This window comes from Bos javanicus, chromosome 24, assembly GCF_032452875.1.
Source record: "Bos javanicus breed banteng chromosome 24, ARS-OSU_banteng_1.0, whole genome shotgun sequence".
In the NCBI taxonomy this organism is placed as follows: Eukaryota; Metazoa; Chordata; class Mammalia; order Artiodactyla; family Bovidae; genus Bos; species Bos javanicus.
This window is the reverse complement of record NC_083891.1, coordinates 34,201,543-34,223,698: the sequence shown is the minus strand read 5'-3', so window position 1 is coordinate 34,223,698 and position 22,156 is coordinate 34,201,543. Positions and strand designations below refer to the sequence as shown.

Here is a 22,156-nt window from a genome sequence, read left to right as displayed (position 1 = left end):
TATTTATGAAGAGAGAAAGGATTGCTCTTCTGGGAAATTATTCTCTTTTACGGATAAAGAAAAAAAAAGAAGCAGCAGCCCTGAGGTGTAAGAGTTCATGTTTTCATCATTTTAACAAAGCAAGTTCCCAAATAGTTCTGTCAGCCAAACATACTTGTTTCCACCAAAGTCAAAGTGATTCTTTCTTAGCACCGACTTCTTAAAAATGTGGCAGTGCTAAGAGGCTTCCCAGTGTCTCTTTGGTTTTACAACTTGTCTGTAAAGAGTATGCTGTAGCAATAACAACAGGACGTGAGTTGTAAAAACAAAATTCAATTTTTAGCTTTTGACTTTGCCAACAAAGATTTTGAAAATCTCTGTCTTTTAATCTGAATAGTCAGTGCATGCTCAATCTGTGTTTTTGTCGTCTATTCTTTATAACTTTTCTTAAATTAATCATCACAGCCAACTTCCCTAATTCTATATCTTTCAACTTGTTTTGGTCCCTGGATTTTCCCCATAGGTTTTTTTTTTTTTTTAAACTGAAGTCATAGCACATTTTTTAAGTTGCCTATCTAGGTAATCGAAAAGCAAACTTAGATTTTTGTCATTCTAGGTAAGAACTTAGACTAGCTTAAAAAGCCCCTCTTTATAATTCACACATGATAGTTTAGAGGAGATAAACTCCACATAAGGATGTTATGGGTATAAAGGAAACATAGAAATCAGAGTGACAGACAGTTGACCTTTTCTGACAAATTTAACCCTTTGTACTGAGAAAGAAAAGGCAGCCCACTCCAGTATTCTTACCTAGAGAATCCCAAGGACAGAAGAGCCTGGCAGGCTACGGTCCATGGGGTTGCAAGAGGTTGACACGATTTTATTGACTAAAGCACCGCCACCACGTGAGGAAAAGTTCTATACCGACAGGGTAAATCAAATATAGCAGCACCGCCAAGACAAGGCCGGCACTAACACAGTGTTGTAGAATTCGCTTGTCCTTTGGAGAATGGATAATACAGAAAATTCAGGCAATAGATGATCATGATGATAATTAATGAGATGTATTAAAATATGTTTCTTTACAAAATTTTTTGGTGCATCTTCCAAAATTCATTTCTATTAATATATATAGGCTTTTCTACAGTTTCTGGTTTATTCCTCTGCACATTCTGAGAAATAGACCTGGTTATCTGAGTTTTCAGATGAGGCAGAGACTCCCCAAAGCCACTTAACACATTGGCAGGCAGTTTATGACTGCATTTCTTTACTCAGACCTCTGACAACAACAGTGAGCGCAGGCATTGGCCAGTATTGTCACTGCTCTAATCTGTGCTAATGAGCTGGGGCAGATCAATTGATCTGTATTAGATGGGCACACTTTGGTCCAGGAAGGTCAACCTAATTACACTTCAAGGGTTTTTTTTTTCCCTCAAGGGGGACTGCTTATTTATAATAACCAGGTACATGCTTGTTGCTGGCAGGGACACGACACGTTGACGTGTGTAGCATATATGTGAAAAGCACTTACGTCTGTCCACTCTCTTGTGCTGCTTTCTAGCCTTCCTCCCGGCGGCTTGGATTGTCCTGCGCCAACTGTCACACCACGACCACCACTTTGTGGCGCAGAAACGCCGAGGGCGAGCCTGTGTGCAATGCCTGTGGACTCTACATGAAGCTCCATGGGGTGCGCCACCTACTCTGCTCTGTGTATACACCTTCAGTGTCTCGTTTGTACTCAGTCTCAGCTTAAAAAAATCAGCAGGGGAGAGGGCATGGAGGTGAAGGATCTGATTTTTGTATACGCACGTTTGTGAATCTAGGGGTCTGTTAATTATTCTAGAACTATTATCATACCGGTAAGAAACAAAAAATGATGCCAGTTAAACTTATACACGTCCATAGCCAGACATCCAGATTGTAGAAACACAAAAACGTGGGAAATGTGCATTTTAGAACTGATAAGATGGTAGTAATCTTTTTTTAAAAAAACTGTAAAATTGAAGTCTAGTTGATTTATAATGTTGTTTCAGATGTACAGCAAGTGATTCAGTGATCCATATGTGTGTGTATATTCTTTTTCAGATTCTTTTCCCTCTTAAGTTATTAAAGAATGTTAAGTATAGTTCCCTGTGCTATACAGCAGGTCTCTTTGTTATCTATTTTGTATATAGTAGTGTGTGTATTTTAAAAAGCTGTACACATAAAAAGAAGAAAGCATGGAACCTACTAGAAATGGACACTAACTAGTTTATAGCTTAAAAATGTGAATGCAGTCAAATACATCTATACAGAAGAGTCATAACATTGGATAGCTCTAGTTAAAAAGATGTTGCATTTTAAGCATAGCACAAGATATTATAAAATATGCCAACTTTAAAAAGAAAAATAACCTTGGTATATGTAGAAAGAAGAATTCACGATCTCTTTGAAATAAAAATATGTAATTCGGTGGTTTCACTCTGTAATTAAAAGTTGTTTAAAACAATAAACATTAAGTTGAGGGAAGAGATTCTACCTGGCAAATTACCCCATTTTTTCCCCCCTCTGGAGGAATCTTTGCATTTGATGGGGAAAGTGTAGTCTTTGTGTAGCTGGAATCTATGAAGTGTGTATAAAAATTGGATTGAAATTTATGCCAAGTTCTTTTAAATGAGGGCTTTCAGTACTGACATTCAGTCTTTAGTTAGTTTGGTTTTTCTGCAGTATAATATTTATTAAACTTATGTCTTATGTGAAAAATTTTTTAGGTGCCTCGACCGCTTGCTATGAAAAAAGAGGGAATTCAAACCAGGAAACGAAAACCTAAGAACATAAATAAGTCAAAAGCTTGCTCTGGTAAATATAAGAAAATGCTGTTTGACTGTAAAATATTTGCCAGCCTTAGTAGAGTATATGTATATTTATGAGGTTAATTTTGACCGTTACAGGTAATAGCAATAATTCTGTTCCCATGACTCCAACTTCCACCTCTTCTAACGCAGATGACTGCAGCAAAAATACTTCCCCCACCACACAACCGGCAGCCTCAGGGGTAAGTGTTAAAACAGCATAGACTATTTCTCAGCTAGTGAGTTGCTCTCCTGTATATTATCTCCAATTTTATCTTATCTGGTAGTACAATAATCTAAACCAACAGTTCAGTTTAGTTAGCTGATACCTAAGAATAGTTTTTAGAGGAAATTACATTTAAATGTCAACAAAATGACAAACTTAAGTACTTTACAAACCTCTTAATTAAGATCTATATCATTTTTTTATGGTTGAATTAACCTAAGTAAAAGCAAGAAGTTTGGGTTTGAAGTGCTTTAAATTGTTTTATTTCCAGGTTTTTATCTGAGTTTATATATGTGTGTGTGTGTATACGTACATATGTATGTATATCTATATATCTATATATTTCTAGTGTAGATCAGGCACAGCTCAATGGTTTTATATTTCCCAATGCCCATGACATTTAAATTGCTTTTGCTTATCTTATCAACGTCTTCCCTGGTGGCTCAGTGGTAAAGAATCTGCCTGCCAATAGACGCAGGAGCTGCAGGTTTGATCCCTGGGTTGGGAAGATCCCCTGGAGAAGGAAATGGCAACCAACTCCAATATTCCTGACTGGAAAATCCCAGGGACGGAGAAATCTGGTGGGCTATAATCCATGGGATTGCAAAAGAGTCAACTGAGCAACTAAACAACAACAAATCTTATTGACTCCAGCCTTTTCTGTTCTCTTCTTCTCTTCCTTCTTTCCCTTTTTCTCTTTTTTTTGGAAATCATCTACCCAAAGCAAAACGTCATCACCATGAGCCACATGCTGCTGTATTCACTGATCTTCACCTAACTGCTGGTCCTCTGCTGGGCTGGGCAGCCTTGCCTTCTTATAATGTTCCTTGATTGTACCCAGGCTTATTTCAGCCTTGTGGTCAGCCTGTGAGCAACTGGGTTTGTGAGAGATTCACACCCCTACGAGGATGCCTGAGTTTTGGTGCAGATCTCAGACTTAGTTTCAGTAAAGCCATGATTGAAACTCAGTTTTTTTCTCAAGTGAAGAGCACTTTCCCACTCTAGGGTTTCCCAGATTTACCTGGAATGCCCTTTAAAAATGACCTGGCCGCACCCTGGCCCTCAGAGATGCAGGCGGGCCCGGGGCGGTAGGTTTTCCCGGAGTGCCCCGGGTGAGGATTACACTGAGACTAGTTTAGGATGAAACATTAGCATTAAAATCCCTACTTAGTAATTCTTTTTTCCGTTGATTTTTGCTTTATTTGGGGTACTTTGAAATACTACAGATTCCTGGGCTCCACCCTGGATTTTCTGAGTCAGAGTCTCTAGGGGTGGGGCTTGGAAATTTGTGTTTTTGAACAATCACCGCAGGTGAAATTGAAACCACTGCCCCCGAGGTGTCTTTGAACTGGGAACCTTGGAGCTGGTATTTTTGCTGCCTTAAACTAACAAAAATTAAACATTAAAGTAATCTGTTTTTAAACTGCTTTAAACTATATTTGATATTTTCTTTATCCTCCAATTCAAGCTCTTTTTATAGGGGAGGGAGGTTCTTTAATGAACAAGAAACATGTTCAGAGTTTCAAAATGGAAAAAGCTTTTGCTGTTGTTATTTGTTGCAGACACATGTTCTTAAAGAACATTCTTGCCTTTATAACCTTCATAAAGGTGAATGCTGCTGAAGGACTTTTTTTTTTTTTTCTTACAAGAGGCTAAGGTGTAACTTAAAGGGTCTAAAGTGGTAAATAGAAGTTACTTGTAAGGAAATGAAAAGATCGATATTATTTTAAAATTTCCTTTATTAAGCCCTAAGTCCTCAGAAGCAATTATGTAGCTTGAAAGTGTGTTAGTCACTCAGTCGTGTCCTACTCTGTGACCCATAGACTGTAGTCCGCCAGGCTCCTCTGCCCATGATATTTCCCAGGCAAGAATCCTGGAGTGGGTATCTATTCCTTTCTCCAGAGGATCTTCCTGACCCAGGGGTCAAACCCAGGTCTCCTGCATTGCAGGCAGATTCTTTACCATCTAAACTGCCATGGAAGCCAATTATGGGGCTTGCTACTGCTGCTGCTGCTAAGTAGCTTCAGTCGTGTCCGACTCTTTGCGACCCCATAGACGGCAGCCCACCAGGTTCCCCCGTCCCTGGGATTCTCCAGGCAAGAACACTGGAGTGGGTTGCCATTTCCTTCTCCAAAGCATGAAAGTGGGAAGTGAAAGTGAAGTCGCTCAGTCATGTCCGACTCTTAGCGACCCCATGGACTGCAGCCCACCAGGCTCCTCCATCCATGGGATTTTCCAGGCAAGAGTACTGGAGTGGGGTGCCATTGCCTTCTCCACAATTATGGGGCTTACGTGAGGTAAAACAGTGTTCTGATTTTCCAAATCATTGAGGGACCAGCTACGATTTCAGCCTCAGTGGTCTATCTCTACTGGCTGAAAAATGGGTTACTGCCTGCTCCAGCTCACTTTTGTCAGTGCTACAGTCCAAGCTTAGTGAGGCAAAAGCTAAATTTGAATGATAAATGGCACAGAAATAGAGATATTTGCCCTACAATAGGCTTTAGAAACATGGTGAGTGGAATCTGTTTTGCTCACGTGCTGGTTCTGTGATGTAAAAATTCAAAATTGACTCTTTGCAAGTCCAATCAATTTTGCCCTCCAGGGGAGGAACTGTGCAAAGGCGGTGACAGGATTTAGCCTGGGCATGCCTGGAAGTGGGACCTTGGGAATCCGGAGGCTGGTCCCAAGGCAGCCTTGGTATCTCGGCATCTGTCTCACTCGGGAGCCTGCTTCCTGGGGGTGGCTGGCTGGCCAGTGCCGTCAGAGGAAGGCTCAGTTTCCCACTAGCAGTCAGGACGCAAGGGGATTTTAGTATTAAAGAAAAAAAAAAAACAAAGTACTTTAGAGACTGGGGGAGTTGGAGAGCAGTTCCCTATAAGGTCCCCATCGCTCCTGGAGCCCGGGCAGCTTCCATGGGAGACAGCCGTGCGAGCCCCAGACAGAGCAGTTCTCCGAGCCCAGGTGGCCTCAGAAATTCGTCCTGACAGCTCTTCCCAGAGCCGGGGGCGGGGGGTCGGGGTGGGGTGGGGGTGTAGAGAGGATGGCCCATCATCCCCTCCTCCCTCCAAGGACCCATCCCTCCCCGGCCAGGGCTGGCACCTGGGCTCCTGGGTGTTCCCCGACGGCCAGCCCATCGGGGAACACTGGGCTGAGTCCTTGGTGCCCTCTTGACGGGGCCGTTAGCGGACGCAGGCTTACTTGGCAGAAGCCAACCTGCTGGCCGCCTTATGGAACGTGTCCCCTCCAAGGATAACTGAAGCCGACTCAGTGGTGCCCCATGAGCACCAGGGTGTGTTCTTGTTGGTCCCTTGACCCTCCTGGGCTGACCGGGTCTGCGTGCGCGTGGCCACTGTGGCAGCGGAGGTGCCATGAAGAGTCTGCTGGAGGTGTTATCTGTGAGCAGCTGGCAGAAGCATTTGTGAAAGGCGGTTGTGTTGACAAAGATGTGACATGTTCCCACTTAGGTCTCAGTTTATGATGTTGGAGGACAGCTGTTGTTGTGACCGACTGCTTATAGGATTTTGTGAGTGCTGTGGGTAAAGGGGATGTTGCTATATCCCCGTAGCAAAGGTATATCTGGTCTGTAGCACAGGGTTCCTTCTTTGGCTTGACCCTTAAACCTCCTGTGGTGATGAGTCCGCACCGTGGATCTCCAGTGGCCCCTGTGACTGGTGGGGTGGAAATTAGTCCTGCAGGGAAGTCCTAGTTTAATAGGGACAGCCAAACTCCAGAACGAAGGGTGATCACGGGCACGTTCCTAATGGAACAAGGCAACGGGTCACGTGCTCTACTTAGAGACGTCAGTGGCTACATACCTGCTTCTCCTGCCTTCCTTAAGGATCGTGAATTAAAGCAGAGAAGTCAGGTCTTTGAGAAGAGACCTATCAGACTGATTGTGTTAATTCCCGTCTGAGGAATCAGCTGCTGGAGATGACCAGCAGGCAGTCCTAGAGGACTTCTTTCTTTACGTTCCAAGGTCCCTGCCTGTGGGCACATTCAGCGGTGGGCCTCTCAGGACCTGGTACCTGAGCAGATGCGGCTGGACCGGAATATTCTAGGGGGAGAGACAGGAGAATCATTTTTGCGCTGCTCTGAAGCTTCGTGCTGTTGACTTTTTGGCATGTCTTAGCTTTCTGTTGCTCCTTTGTGTTTTACACTTGATCTTAGCCAAAAGGCTGAGAAGTGATGCTCCGTTGTGTTTTAACTGGACTTCTGTCTCATTCCTTCTCATGGTCATCGGCTCGCTGACCTGGCTCCCTTAGAACTCAGTTTCTCTGTTGCAGGCTGTGCCCATGTGGTGTGGTTTGGGAGGTGGAGGGAGGGCAGTTTGTCTCCTTTATGAAAACAGGAAAACCTGTTGCTGCTGCCGTGCAGCCTGGTAGTAAAATAACCCCTGTCTTGTTCCTTTTAGAATTTTTGAAAAGTGATTGCAATAAATGATTTATTTGCTTTCATTTATATAACACTTATTATTCACTAGACCATATTATCTTTCATTTTTCTTTTCCTTATTTTTTTCTGTGTTGACCATAATTTTAGAATCAATTTCTTGTATGGAATTCTTTGGGTTGAGAAATGTGTTGAACTTAATTTTTGATACGTTGATTAATTTTGTGACTTTGGAACTTAAATTTCCCCAGAGTAGTTTTTTTATTCAGTGTAAAATCTTATATCTGTAAATTTTCTGAAAAATGAGTCTTTAGTGGACCTGAATAGACATCAGATTTTCTTTGCCATTTGTGTTCTCTGTAGATTATATGAATATTTAAATCTTTCACTGAATTCCATTTCTTGAGTTGTATTTTTATGGTATTTGTTGTTATTGTTATTAGACAAATATGATAACATTTTGTTTCAGCAATTCCCAAATAAGATTTAACAAGTAGCCTCTGTAGATTCCTATCCCTCTTAGGACTTGTAACTAAAAATTTATAAAACTGGAAGATACTTTGGATATGTACTCACATACATAAAGTGTGTGTGTGTATATATTATACATATGCTTGTGCCATATGTTTATAACTCATCCCCCAATTTCTAGATAAAGGGTATTTCTCAATTTTCTTTGGGACAGGGAGGATTAATTTGGTGCGAAGATGAACAATAAGACAATGAGAATAAGAAATCACTGTACATATTTTGCCCGCCTGAAAGTAGTTCTGTTGATGATTATTTTAAAAAGTTAAAGTCTACTTAAATTTATATTAATAGTGCAAATATAATGTTGAAGTCATCATTGAACACATAATGTTGAAATAAACACAAACTCTATCTGAGTAGCCCTTGCCTTGCAGTCCTTGTTCTATTGAAGGAACATTGTGCTGGGGTGACACTTTTTTCATGTAGTGAAACAAGGTTCCAGACATTGAATTGTTCATAATGTGGTGGTAGTGATGGGAGCACGTATGTACAGACAGATGAGATTTGAAAAAGCTATAAATGAACAACGAAGTAGAAGTCAAAAGTAGGGAGCCGTGAATTCCGACTACAGGGTTGGAAACAGCTTCACAGAGGAGAGGAAATCTGAATTAGTTGTGGAGGATTTTTGTAGGGGAAAAATTGGGATCGAGGCCTCCAGGAAGAAGAAGAGCATGGGTAGCTATGATTCTTCAACGGCACAGTTTTAGGAATTCAGTATGGCTGAGCTTAGGGTGTAAAAAGCCAACAGCAGGAGATGAGATGGATCAATCAGGTGGAAGGCAGATATTTCAAACTGCTTTCAAGTCCATATTAAGCCTTAGGTAGGGTCCATACTAAATTCATTTCTAAATGGTGGACATTCTCTAATACTTACTGTGGTTTCTCATCAACCATGTAGTTACAGTCTGACAATTAAACCATCCTGAACTGGGCATGTTTTGATAATTGATGTAAACAAATGCTTGCATGATCCTTTTTTGTACATTTTACAAGCAGGGTTTTCCTCTCGCAGTTACAAAGGAAAACTCCCTCCTCGAAATTTGTGATGTGTCCTGACCTTAAAACTTAGAATGTTTAGTTTCTTGGTCCCTAGGGGCTCCTTGGGGGCAAGATGGTTCCAGGTGACCCTTCAGAATGGAGACTATTAGGGAGGGTGTGTTGGTGATAGGGATTCATTTCCTCACTTTGTGGTTGGTGGTTGGTGATAGAGGGCTTCCTGGGAGAGAGGCAGGCGTCCTTAGACTGAGACACGGGGATCGCACCTCAGATTCCTCTCTGCCTGGTTCTCTGCCTTTGGGTGGGCCTTGCTCATTGGTCAGTTTCTCTGTGCTGAATAGGTATCTCAGTTCCTGCCTCGTGTAACCTCAGGGAGGCGGTCTGCCTGGGGAGACTCTTCCCTGCAGCCTCTCCTTGGTAACAGCTTTATGCAATGACCTTGTCAGAAGCAATACCTCTGGGCTGCATGGTGCTAAATCTCATGCTAGAAGTGGTTTGAAAGAGTTAAGTGCTTAAGTGCTCGTAGATGAGGTGTAGTGATTTAGGGACTGACATTTCTTGGGCTGTCTGGATGTCTTTATAAGGCCTCTGAAGAAAGGTTAGGTACTTGGCAAGTTAATATTTTATATTCTTTTTATGGATTTTATTTTATATGTTAATATTTGCATTCTATGATGAAAACGGGAAAACATCCCTTGAGTCACGTAGCTTCTTTCTTTATTAGTAAGTTTTATATTCCACTGTCTTTTCCCCTGCGTAGTTGAATCACTTTGGATTTACCCGACATAATGATTGGTTACACAATTATAGCTTCTATTATTATTAATTATCTTTATAGTGGTTAGATAGCTGAAAGGAACATTCACGAAGGACCTACATACAGTTGGAGTTGCTTTCACTCAGAGGACTTCACGTGTCAGAAAGAGAAGATTTAAGAGGCTGCTGAAGTGGGGGCCAAAGTTCCTGCTTAACTCTTACATTGAATGTTCCACACACACCTTTAGGGCACTCAGGAATCGGGTGTTAGTGGATTAATCATCATGCTGGTTGCTTTGAGTTTTCTCTGTTTCTTGTACTTTCTCGTTTGTAAGATTGTGGGATGTAGGAAGGCAGGAGACTAACTTCTGCCAAGTACCTTTTATGTTCCAGTTGTTTATGTATCTTTTTTATTCCCAATTATCACTGTACAAATGAGGTATCTTTTTCTATTTTCTAATTTGGGGAGTGACACTCAGTAATAGGTCCAGGGTTGTGTATCAGATTAAGAGACGGGCTTGGAATTGGATCCAGGCCTGGCAGATCCAGAGTCAGTGTTTTTACCACTACAGCACACTGAATTCATATGTGATAGTATACGCGCTGTTGAAATCTTTAGAGGGAAGAAATGGCATTTTCTTAAAGAAATATGATTAATTTTGGTTAGTTTTGGCTGATGGTACAGCTAGGAGAATAGCACCATAGAAGTGATTTGCTCATGACCAAATATATAAGCTATATTGTATACATTTTCTTGTAAATATACTTATCAATAAAGCCCATTGCATTTCTAGGGCTTTGTTAGCTGGGTAATAGGAAAAAAACAATAGGTAAGCATGTTTACTGTTGTTGACATGCTTAATATGATGGTAAAAAGTCTCCCTTAAAATATGAAATACAAGATCAAGGTACCAAAATCCGTTTGAAGTGGGATTTAAACCTGTGCTTAGCGAGTGCCAAGTGAGTTGGAACTTGCAGAATATGCAAATTGCCTTCAATTTAATTTTTATAAAATCATTAAAAAGCATTTCTTAAAGAGGCAAGCGTCCATTTCCCCCACCCAAGAGTTTATAGTCCAAGATATTTTTTTTTCTCTAAATGAATAAAAAGAGTTAAAAAGGCATTAATCTCGCACAAGGGTCTGGGAGAGAGTTGCACTTAGGTGTTATGAGCGGCTCATTTGTAAACCAGGATCCGGAGTGACTCCATAAGGTCACAAGACAAGCCCGCCTTGCAGCCGGGGCTGGAGCCGACGTCTCCCACCGCTCCCAGGGAGTCGGCCCATCATCGCAGTTATTAATATACCACTCGCCACTTGCTGCAAGCCATGAACATAAATATTTTGTTGGCATTTTATCTTCACGCTCCTTACGTGCCAGGCTCCCTTTCTTTTCTTCTTTCACAGCCCCTTCTAATAACTCACTCACGTTCCTGTCTGACCACATTGGCCTTCACTGAGAAAGTCACACGTCACCCTGGCAAGGAACGTGGAAGCATGTGGAGTTTGCATAGTTTCATTTTGATTTGAGGGCCTTTTCTAGACTTCCCGTTTTTTCTTTTTCTTTTTTTTTCTTGTGTGTTTGTGTCCTGAGGAGGATGGTGGTTAGAAATACACTTACTACACTGATATCCAATGAGTCTGTATGTCTGTTAGGAAACAGTAAAGCTGTTTCCTTCTTTAAATAGTTTGTAACCTATGTGTCCACCCAATTTATCACAGGACTGTGGTTTGTTTAATAAGTGACTCATTGTCACAATCTGAAAGCTAGAATGCTAGGTAAAGAATAGTGTGGGTTGGGTGTCGCCTTTTTGTTATGGCCTCAAGTTAGATGGATTCATCTCAGAACACAACTTTTCTTTGCAGATTACAGATACTCTGTGATTTTTTTTTCTTCTGCCTCTATAAGAATATACAAAATTGTCACAAAACATGAAATAATGTTACGGGAAAACACAGCCAAATTTAAGAAATCTGGCTTAGGGTGCCCTGAAATGTTATTGCTAAATGAATCTTCGAAGAAAATGAATTCCTTTACTGGAACAAAAAGTAATTTATTATGCATTTCATGGGTGTCTGCCAAAAGAGTTACTAGCAATATGAAGATCTAATGGATATGAATTAAATACAATCTGTTAGCTCTGTGTTTAGACCAATTTGTTAATTTTCTCTGAAATTTGAATAATTTTAAAAAGCATCTCCAAAGACAGGTCTTGACACAGGCGATCATTCATGATTCGGCTACCTACCACATCAGGGCAAGTACTCAAGCGTTTGTGAGCTGAAGCGAAAAGAGATGATTTTATTCACCCTAGATTTTAAGAAAGATTTGAACAAATAACAGATATTTGGAGGCTTTTGAGTAAACAATTCCAAGTCATTACTTGACGATGTTTAAATGATAATTTACTTGGTGTACGGCCCCTTTTGGTAGCTGTTAGCATGGCATGGTTTTAGCAGAGCTGGTGCACACGCTCCAGAATCATATTTTTATCCTGTTAAACACAGCATGTGAACAAGTGCTCAGTCGCTTCAGTTGTGTCCGACTCTGCGACCCCATGGTCTGTAGCCCGTCAGGCTCCTGTATCCATAACTGGAGTGCATTGCTATGCCCTCCTCCAGGGAATCTTCCCGACCCAGGGATTGAACTCTGGTCTCCTACGTCTTCTGCATCGCTTGCGGATCCCTTGCTACTGAACCACCAGGGAAACAATACTTGTAATTGAAAGCTCTCATTATGTTTAGTCATCTGATTCATGGTGGAGCCTGAGTATGGTCTGAAATTTATTCTCTGGGTTCACGGATTAACAGCTGGAAGGACACAGTCAGGCAGCCAGGCGCTAGCTCCAGCTCTGTGTGTGACTATAGCGAGCTGCCAAGGTTTTGTAAAGCCCCTGTTTTCCTCCCTCTACTAAAGGGGAAAAATAATTCCCACCATCTGGTCCTTAGGAATAGAGTGTAGCATAAGTGGGAGATGCCTACAGACAGCTTTGAAGCTCAAGAAGACTAGCACTGTTTAAATATGACCTTGGAAATTGATAGTGATGTGCTTTATTTGCATGGCATTTTTTTTTCCATCCCAAGACATTAGACATAAATCTTTACTTTCTTCATGGAGGGAATTTAGAGACATAAAGCTATTATGTTAACAAAGTAACTGTGTTTAAATACTTTTATTTCCCTGATAGCAACGATTTTTCATTTGTTGTGATTCTTAGCAGTTTCATAATGCTTGCTTACTTTTTTTTTTTTTTCCATAATGCTTTCTTGTCAACATTGCTGGGTGCATGGACTGCTGTCCATTTTGTCTAGCGGAGATAGACCAGAGCAGGGGGCTCATCCAAGCTCCTATAGCTAATTTTTAAAAGTTAACATCCTGATCCACCAGGCTTTTTATCTTGCCACTGGATCTTTTACCATTGAATTTGACTAAAGTCATCCATTTTGGTTCATTTCAGAAGATAAACCTTTTCTTCAGGAGGCCAGTGACTTCAAGTTGTGGGACAAACCCTTTCTCCCCTGCAATTTAGATTTGTACAAGTTTGGCCAAAAAGATAGTTTGGATTTTTCCGTAACATATTCTGGAAGCTATGGGGAAAAAAAATGAAGGAACTTTTTCAGTATATCGGGCTCTTACTGATAAACCCAGGGTCCTTGTAAACTTGGGGCCACGCCTTCATCACAACATGCTTGCTGTTTGTGTGTACGGATGTGTAAAACAGTTTGCTTCTTCGCCCAGAGTAGAGTGTGTCTATAGAAGAATTCTTTTCCTCCTTAAAAATAGCAGCGTCTAGCCTATGGATGTAACCCGGCCAGTTCAGGCCCGGAAGGGGGAAGAGGGCTCAGGGGGGTGGCTGATGAACCCTTCTCATTAAGGAATTTGTTTGCTAAACGACAAAGAAATAAACTCTTCTGTGAAACACTGAGTTGGGTCATCGGCTGAGGTGACCGTGACCCTCTCTTCTTGAGCTTTGTTGAGCAGTTGTGGGAGAATTCGCGGTTTTGTCGCCATGGATGGCTTTCACACATCCTGGTGGAGACAGAACCTGTGCGTGTTTGTGTAGCTTCCTCGTGTTACCTCCGCAACCGTCAGCTGGGTCACTTTGTGTCTGGCCCCTCTTCCCTCCATCCAAACTGAAATGACCATGGAAGTTAAGGTTTATCTGAAGGTATTTCTACTTTTGCTGAAACATACACTTAGTTTTTCTTTCTTCTTCTTCTTTTGAGGAAGGCTGCTGTGAAGCACCACAGGGTCTAACCTAGAGGTTATGAAAGCAGTCTGGGCTAAGTGGCTCTATTTGTGTCTGACTCTTTGCAACTCTATGGGCTGTAGCCCACCAGGCTCCTCTGTCCATGAGATTCTTCAGGCAAGAATGCTGCGGTAGGTTGCTGTGCCCTCCTCCAGGGGATCTTCCCAACCCAGGGATCGAACCCACATCTCTTCCATCTACCTGCATTATTGTTTAGTCGCTGAGTCGTGCCCCACTCTGCGACCCCGTGGACTGTAGCTGCCAGGCTCCTCTGCCCATGGGGATTTTCTAGGCAAGAATACTGGAGTGGGTTGCCATTTCCTCCTCAAGGGGATCTTCCTGATCCAAGGATCCACAGTCTCGTGCTTGGCTCAGTGGCTCTTTACCACTGAGCCACGTGGGAAGCCCTAGAAGAGAAGACAGCTTTAGCAGTGAGGGGTGGCTGGCTTCCCCTCGCCCAGGAAATAGCTGTAACCATAGCTTACTTAGAGGTGTAGGAAGGAGAGACCAGACACTGGAAGCTGACAGCCTGAATCCACGCTGAGGAGGCAGTGTGGTCATCTTCAAAGTCCTGTGCTCTGTCTCACTTCCCCCAACCTGTCAGGGGTGCTGGGTTTGTTTCTCCAGATCAGCCCATTCCTTTTTGGTTTTCTTCCTCAAAAACAAAATTTATAATTCACAAGCCAGAGAACCTCTAAGTCTCCTGGAAAGGCTGTGTCTTCTAAGGATTGCCTTTGCTCTGATGTGTCACCTTTCCAGGACTGCTCCTTTAGTACCGTAGGAGGCTTTCTCTGGGCCTATTATGTGACGAGTAAAGGAAAAGAGAGAACTGACACAGTTGTTGGGTCTGACTCTTGCGACCCCTCGGAGCCCGCCAGGCTCCTCTGCCCGTGGGGATTCTCCAGGCAAGAACACTGCAGTGAGTTGCCATTTCCTTCTCCAGGGGATCTTCCCAACCCAGGGGTTGAACCCTGGTCTCTTGCATTCCTGGTGGTCTCTTTATCGACTGAGCCACCAGGGAAGTTCTGGTGAGCCCCAGTGTGAGTCAGATGCCTCTGGGCATCCACTGGAGGAGCTCACCGAGTCAGAAATCCTCGACTTTGCAGATCTGTGTCTGAAAATGAGCAAAGGCTTATTCTCACGGGAAAACAGTCTGGGTAAGCCAGAAATCACTGTGTCGCCTCACAGGCCAGGGGAGATTTTCCGTGTTCGCGTCGGCAGCTGCTACTTGTCCCTAAATTAATTTATTCCTGTAGGAGGTGGGGTGTCCGGCTGGTTGCTCTGGATCCCCCATCTGACCTGGCCTGCTTTTCAGTGCTAAGCCCGGCCTGGGTCGGGGCTGATAACACATTCTTTCAACAGGAAGTGCCTCCATTTTCAGTCTGTGGGAGGGTGGAGGCAGATAAGCTGGGAGTGGAAACACAGAGCAGATTTCTGCTCCACCCTCGGGTTGCACTTTGATCAGAGAAAGAGCCAGGACCTGGGCTGGCCAGGCTGCCTCCCAGAGGAAGAAGGATGGCTCGGCTGTGGGCGTCCAGAGTGCTCTCTCCTGCTTTTGTTCAGGAACTTTTGGGGGATTAGGCTGGTTTAGGTTAGTGACGTGCCTGCTTTGAGATGTCGAGATGTCTGCATACTGATCTTTTCAGGGATTTAAGTAGATGTGAGAAGACCTTAACTGGTTGACAGTTATACTTATCTGTGTGTGTGTGTGCGCGCGCGCGTGCATGAGCACTGGGTCCAGGGTCATAATAAGTTATCTCTGATTTTCTCCCCAAAGTGAACTGATTCCCTCTCTCTTTTTCCTTTTAACTTTTATTTTAAAACTTTTTACTTTGTTTTGGCATATAGCCGATTATAGAGCCTTCCCTGGTAGCTCAGCTGGTAAAGAATCCGCCTGCAGTGCAGGAGACCTCAGTTCGATTCCTGAGTTGGGAGGATCCCCTGGAGAAGGGAAAGCCTACCCACTCCCGTATTCTGGCCTGGAGAATTCCGTGGACCGTATAGTCAATGGGGTCACAAAGAGTCGGACACAATTGAATGACTTTCCCCTTCATAGCTGATTAACAATGTTGTGATAGTCTCAGGTGAACAGTGAAGGGACTCGGCCATACATGTACCCATGCTCCTCCAAACTTCCCTTCCATCCAGGCTGCCACGTAACACTGAGCAGAGCTCCTGTGCTATAAAGGAGGTCCCTGTCGGTTATCCATTTTAAACATAGCAGTGTGTACATGTCCATCCCAAACTCCCTAACTATCCCTTCCCCCATCCCTCCGACAGGCAAACATAATAAACTGCTTTTTGAGAGGCAGCTTGCGTATCTCCAGTGAGGGGAAGATACTTAACATGACAACGTGACAAGCCAGGTCTCTTAGGAAGGAGAGTTATGCCAGTTCTAGACTTCTTCTGCAGTTAGATGCCAGTTTCAAGAGCTCAGGTTGTACTGATGGGCCCAACTGTGTACTCTGTGTGATGTTTTCAGGTACCTGAAGCTGCGTTTCACACGTGCATGACTGGCCAGGTTCCAGTCTGTGCCAGGTGTTGTGGAGGTGACTTCAGGGTGTGTGTGGGCCCTTCTGATCCTCCCTCCATTCCGATTCCTCCCTGTTTTTCATGCTACTTTATGACTCTGTCCAGCCTGGCTCATTTCTCAAGCTCTGGTGTCTTGTGTTTCCAGACCTGATACCTTCCACTCTTCCCCAGAGTTAGACTACGCTGTGCCACTCCATTAAAATGTTCAAAAGGAAGCTGTAGATGGCTAATAATAGGTTGGGCCCTCTCAGGTGGTCCCTCACCTCCTCACCTGGGTTCTCTTGAAATACCTGTGTATGCCCATGGATAAGTTGTAATTATTTAGAATTTCTTTCCTGTGGTTTTTCAATTAACATTGCATTACAGGATTTTTCCCATTTTGCTGCATGATCTTATTAGGTTCAATAATTGCATAATTGTTCACTGAGTGGATATCCCTTGCTTTCCCAAACCGTCTCCATATTATGAGACATTAGATTATTTCGATTATTTCCATGGTTTCCACTATTATAATAACCCTGTAATGGATGTCTTCCTGTGGGGCGTCTTTCCCTCCCTTTGAATTCTTTCCTTATAATCCATTTCCAGAAGTGAAATTACAGCACTCAGAAAGGTATAAAGTTCTTGATGGGTTCTGCTAACTGCCTTCTAAGGCTAGTGCCAGAGTGTAGCCCCGCCAATCAGGGATGGAGGGGTCTGGCGTTATCTATCCTATCTGATCTCATCACAATCTCATTATGTGTCATAACATAAAATTTCAGTTTTTTTTAAATTGAGGTATGATTGACATGGAAAAAAATGCTGTGCATTGCCACATTCCTTGCTTAAATAGTATGTGATAAGTGAAAGTGATAGTCAGTCAGTCGTGTCTGACTCTTTGAGACTCCATGGACTGTAGCCATCCAGGCTCCTCTGTCCATGGGATTCTCCAGGCAAGAATACTGGAGTGGGTTGCCTTTCCCTTCTCAAGGGGACTCTTCCTGACCCAGGGATGAAACCCAGGTCTCCTGCATTGCAGGCAGATTATTTACCATCTGAGCTACCAGGGAAGCCCTTAAATAGTATATCCTCATTTAAAAATTAAGTTTCTCAAACCTTGGGCACAAGTACTTATTTTATTTTTTTTTCTCACAGGTAACAGATATTGCTTTTGATTTCAAACGAGTTGATATTTTTTTCAGGAGCACATCACCCCTGTAATTTGGGATTTGCTTGCCATATAACTTGCCATATAACATTTTTGTCTGAACAAAGAAGACAATAGCATTTCAATAGTAGCTTTTAGGACTGTTGTTCACGTGTAAGAATAATATTCAGGGTATTAATATTTCTTTAATGCAGCTTATTTGATAAAGGGCCAGTGAGCCTTTTGAAAGGGTGCAGGAGGGCCTGGCTTTCTTTCTGAGGAGAGCTGTCATCGATGGTTAGAATAATGTCCTGGTTGAAGTGAACTTAGCTCTAGCTGAGTTCTTAGGGTTGCTCCCACCCATCCGTGGCTGCAAATTGCCTGGTGAATGACATTGGGGAGATTCCATTAGGTCCATGCTCCTTCACCGCAATAACAAAATTCTCAGAGTAGCATAGGGCTTCCCTGGTGGCTCAGATGGTAAAGAATCTGCCTGCAATGCAGGAGATAGAGGTTCGATCCCTGGGCTGGGAAGATTCCCCTGGAGGAAGGAATGGGCTGCCCACTCCAGTATTCTTGCCTGGAGAAGTCCATGGACTGTAGCCCACCAGGTTCCTCTACAGGGAGGCCACGGTCCATGGGGTTGAAAAGAGTTGGACACAGCTAAGCAACTAACACCTTTTCATAGTAGCATGCACGCACTCAGTCTTGACTATTGTCAGAGACAAGGGCTTTCTTTATATATTCTAATTTAACCCTTGCAACAATCTCCTGATGTAGCTGCCTGTTTATTTCTATTTTCCAGGTGAGGAAACTGAGAAAGTTCTAGGTCAGACTTTACAGTTTCCCTCTCCCATAACCTCTTCTGACTCGTTGCTTCATGTCCTTCCCTTTCAGCCGTCTTGTCTTGGAGCAGGCCTCCCCACATCCTGCATTCTTCCAATTTTGAACACCCTTTCCTCACCCACAACAATAGCTTCCCTTGAAGGAATGTTTAACATGGCAAGGGATTCTGCGTCTGCAAACATTAGCTCACTTAATTGTCGTGAACACACTTGAGGTAGGGCTGGTTTCCTGAGGAGGAGGCTCAGGAGGTGGGTGGCTGAAACCAGGGAAGAATTGGAAAGCCAAAGCTGGTCCCACCATGCAGGCTGTCTGCAGCTGTCCTCAAGGTATCCTTTCTTTGCAATTCCTTTTCCGACATCTCGTTCCACCTTCCTGTCTCAGACAGTCATAAACTCATGACAGCTGTTGAGCGGTCTTACTTTTGAGTGTATCTGTCCTGGTTTCCCCACTCAACCTGGGAACAACTGTCTCTGGGGCTCATGGCCCCACTGTCTGGCTCTGATGTGCCCTGCTAATGTTGCTGGTTGTGACTTGTGGTGACAGCACGGCACGTCTGGTCATTTGAGGTGAGCTGCTTCCTGGGCCAGTCTAGGCACCCCTCCATTCCAGAAAACACTGAAGTCAGATTTCTCAGATAGATGCGAAGAAAATGCTTTTTGGAGAGAATAGGTAGGTAATATAAAGCTGGATATGACAATTGTGTACAAGGGACCGCACTCTACTGGTTGTATGATAGCCCTTTTCTAAAATGAAGACTCCTTTTATAATTGAATAGCATCCTTTTATGTATTTCTTTGGGGGTTAAGTCTGGATCCATGGTTAGCTTGCTTATAGCTGAAGTTTTCTAAAAGGAATCACCATATTTGTGCATGCTCAGTCGCTTCAGTCTGACTCTTTGCAACCTCATGGACTGTAGCCCACCCGGCTCCTCTGTCCATGGAATTCTCCAGGCCAGAATGCTGGAGTGGGTTGCCATGCCCTCCTCCCGGAGATCTTCCGGATCCAGGGATCAAACCAGCATCTCCTGCATTGTAGTTGGATTGCTTACCTCTGAGCCACCTGGGAAGGCCACCATATTTGTATGTGTATGTAAATCCATAGCTTTAGTTTGTTTAACAGGGTTATTTCATCTATTTCACAAGAACCTACTTTAAATATTAGACATCTCAATGAGTTTGTGAAACTTCCTTTTTTTAGGCACCCAGAGCCCTTTGTTTACATCTTTAAGCTCATGTTATTTAAAAAGAAGTTTTGGTGGGTTGTGCTGTTGCTGGATTTTCACAAACCTTCATTTTTTGTCAGGGAGGGGAAGGGTTGGTTAGCTGTGGAAGGGCCAGTTTTGGTCTGTCCAGCTGGGGGGAAGTTCCATGATCGGACTTCCTGCAGTCCTGCCTCTCGGTCCCATACAGTCATTCTGAGGATTCGAGACCAAACCAGATCTTCTCCAGAGAGGAGAGGGTAAGACTGCATCCACTTCCAGGCCCCTGAGTGGAGTCAGGGACCCTCTGGGAAACTTCCATTCATTTGTTCTGTGTCTGGTGCCCTGTGTTTCTCTGAAGTGGATGTAACACCAACTTGGCCAGACAGATGGATGTTTTAGGATTTAATGGGCTTGTGAATATAAAAAAGAAATGCTTTGAAAAGTGCAAGATGTTCTACCTGTGTTAAAAAATATATATATACAGAAGTTTATGGAAACCCTGAAAGTTCAGAAGAAATACCAGGCTTCCCTGGTGGTTCAGTGGGAAAGAATTCACCTGACAATGAAGGAGACATGGGTTTGATCCCTGGGTTGGGAAGATCCCCTGGAGAAGGAAATGCAACCCACTCCAGTATTCTTGCCTTAAAAATTCCATGGACAGAGGAGCCTTGTGAGCTACAGTCCATGGGATCCCAAAAGAGCTGGACATGACTTAATGACTAAACAACTCCAGTGCTTTAGAAGGAAGACAAAGTGATTTAAAAGTATGTGAATTTGGTTAATTAAAAAAAAAAAAAAGCCAAATGCAACTGTTTTCTCAAACCATGGTCTAAACATGCTTTTAGTTATTTTGATTTGATTTTACTAGATAATATCATGTTTGCTATTTGACTTTTTTAATTTGGATGGAAGGAATGAATTGAGAGAAATGACCTTTTGCTTCAAGAAATAATTGTCATGATAATGACACATATAAGATGCTAGCATTTTCTTTATCATGGGGCCTGCTTCAAACATGACCTGTTCTTCTTGAAGAATTAAAGCCTGTGTATGCATGGGTTAATTTTCCATGAAGTCAGTGCCCAACAATTTCATTTATCAGGCCTTGCTGAACTATGTATCTTTTCCTTCTTAGACTTTAATAGAACTGCTGAGCCTCATGGTTCTGCTGTGTGTGTGTGTGTGTGTGTGTGCACGTGCAGTACTCTGCACTTTCTCTTTTGCAGAGATTAGAGTGTGCGGGCATCCTTAGGGCCTGTGGACCTGTGTGGTGTGGTTTGTTTCACTGTCAGAGATCTGAGCATTTGGCACTTTTTACAAATAGCCTCCCTCCAGTTCCCCTTTCTACCTGTGTCCACGCAAATCTTGTTGGGTGGTTCCTGCCATGAGTTAATAACATGAGCAGGAGGCTGATTCTAAGAGCTGAAATCACCAGGGTTGGGTCAAGGGCATCTCACCGCCCAGTCAGCAGCTCTGCTGGCTAGTTTACCATTTCAATTGTCTGTCCCTGACATATTTTTAAAAAATAATAATTTAATATATTTTTTATTATTTTTTTCATTGCTGCATGGCTTTTCTATAGTTGTGGCGAGCAATGGCTCCTCTCTACTCTCGGTGCTTGGGCGTCTCATTGCAGTGGCTTTTCTTGCTATGGAACACAGGCTCTGGGGCACCTGGGCTTCAGTAGCTGTGGCTCCTGGGCTCTAGAGCACAGGCTCAGGAGTTGAGGCACACAGTCTTAGTTGCTCCGCTGCAAGTGGGATCTTCCTGGATCAGGAATTGAACCCGCGTCTCCTGCATTGGCGGTGGATTCTTTACCACTGAGCCCCCACGAGGGAAGCCCTGCCTGACACATTTATCGGTAACTGTCTCTCCCCTTCTCTCCGTCCCCCTCTTCCACCAGGCAGGCGGCTCAGTGATGTCCGGTGCCGGGGACAGTGCCAACCCCGAGAACAGCGAGCTCAAGTACTCAGGTCAAGACGGGCTGTACATCGGCGTCAGCCTGGCCTCGCCGGCCGAAGTCACATCGTCGGTGAGGCAGGATTCCTGGTGCGCCCTGGCCCTGGCCTGAGTGGCCGTGGGGACCAGAGGAGGACGCTGCCGGCCCGTGGGACCGCCTTCACAGATCCTCTTGGCAAGCAGTCCGGACTGGGCCGAAGATGCTGACCAGACATCTTCCTCTGATACATGATTTCTGTGCCTTTATTTGAAAGAGATGAATCTCCCAAGAGGCTTGCTCTGCCTTGCCCCTGGGGCTCTGCCTTGAAGACCCAGGGAGAAGAGGCTCCGTCTCTCCAGGGAAGGACTGGGGCAGCCCACAGCCTCCCTGGCCATGGTGGCCACTTCCAGGCAGCTGGTCTCTGGGTCGGCCAGGGGATTGGATGTCCATCGTGCCATGTGCTGAAACCGGAACTGCGACCGGGGCCTTGCCTGCCGTGGAATATCGAAAGAGATTTTTAAACCAAAGTTTTATGTGTATTGCCCCAAATCATGTG

The 22,156-nt window shown here is 43.7% G+C and overlaps 1 protein-coding gene across 2 annotated transcripts in view; it reads left to right on the top strand.

The window, feature by feature from the left end:
* Positions 1 to 21,824, top strand: part of GATA6 (GATA binding protein 6) — a 31,213-nt gene extending 9,389 nt beyond the window's left edge. For both annotated transcript variants that reach the window (XM_061399767.1, XM_061399768.1), the window contains exons 4-7: positions 1,541 to 1,666; positions 2,730 to 2,817; positions 2,910 to 3,013; positions 21,565 to 21,824. In XM_061399767.1, coding sequence (XP_061255751.1) covers positions 1,541 to 1,666; positions 2,730 to 2,817; positions 2,910 to 3,013; positions 21,565 to 21,732 — 486 coding nt within the window. In that variant the 3' untranslated portion in view covers positions 21,733 to 21,824. The remainder of the gene's footprint in view (positions 1 to 1,540; positions 1,667 to 2,729; positions 2,818 to 2,909; positions 3,014 to 21,564) is intronic.
* Positions 21,825 to 22,156: the final 332 nt, after the last annotated feature.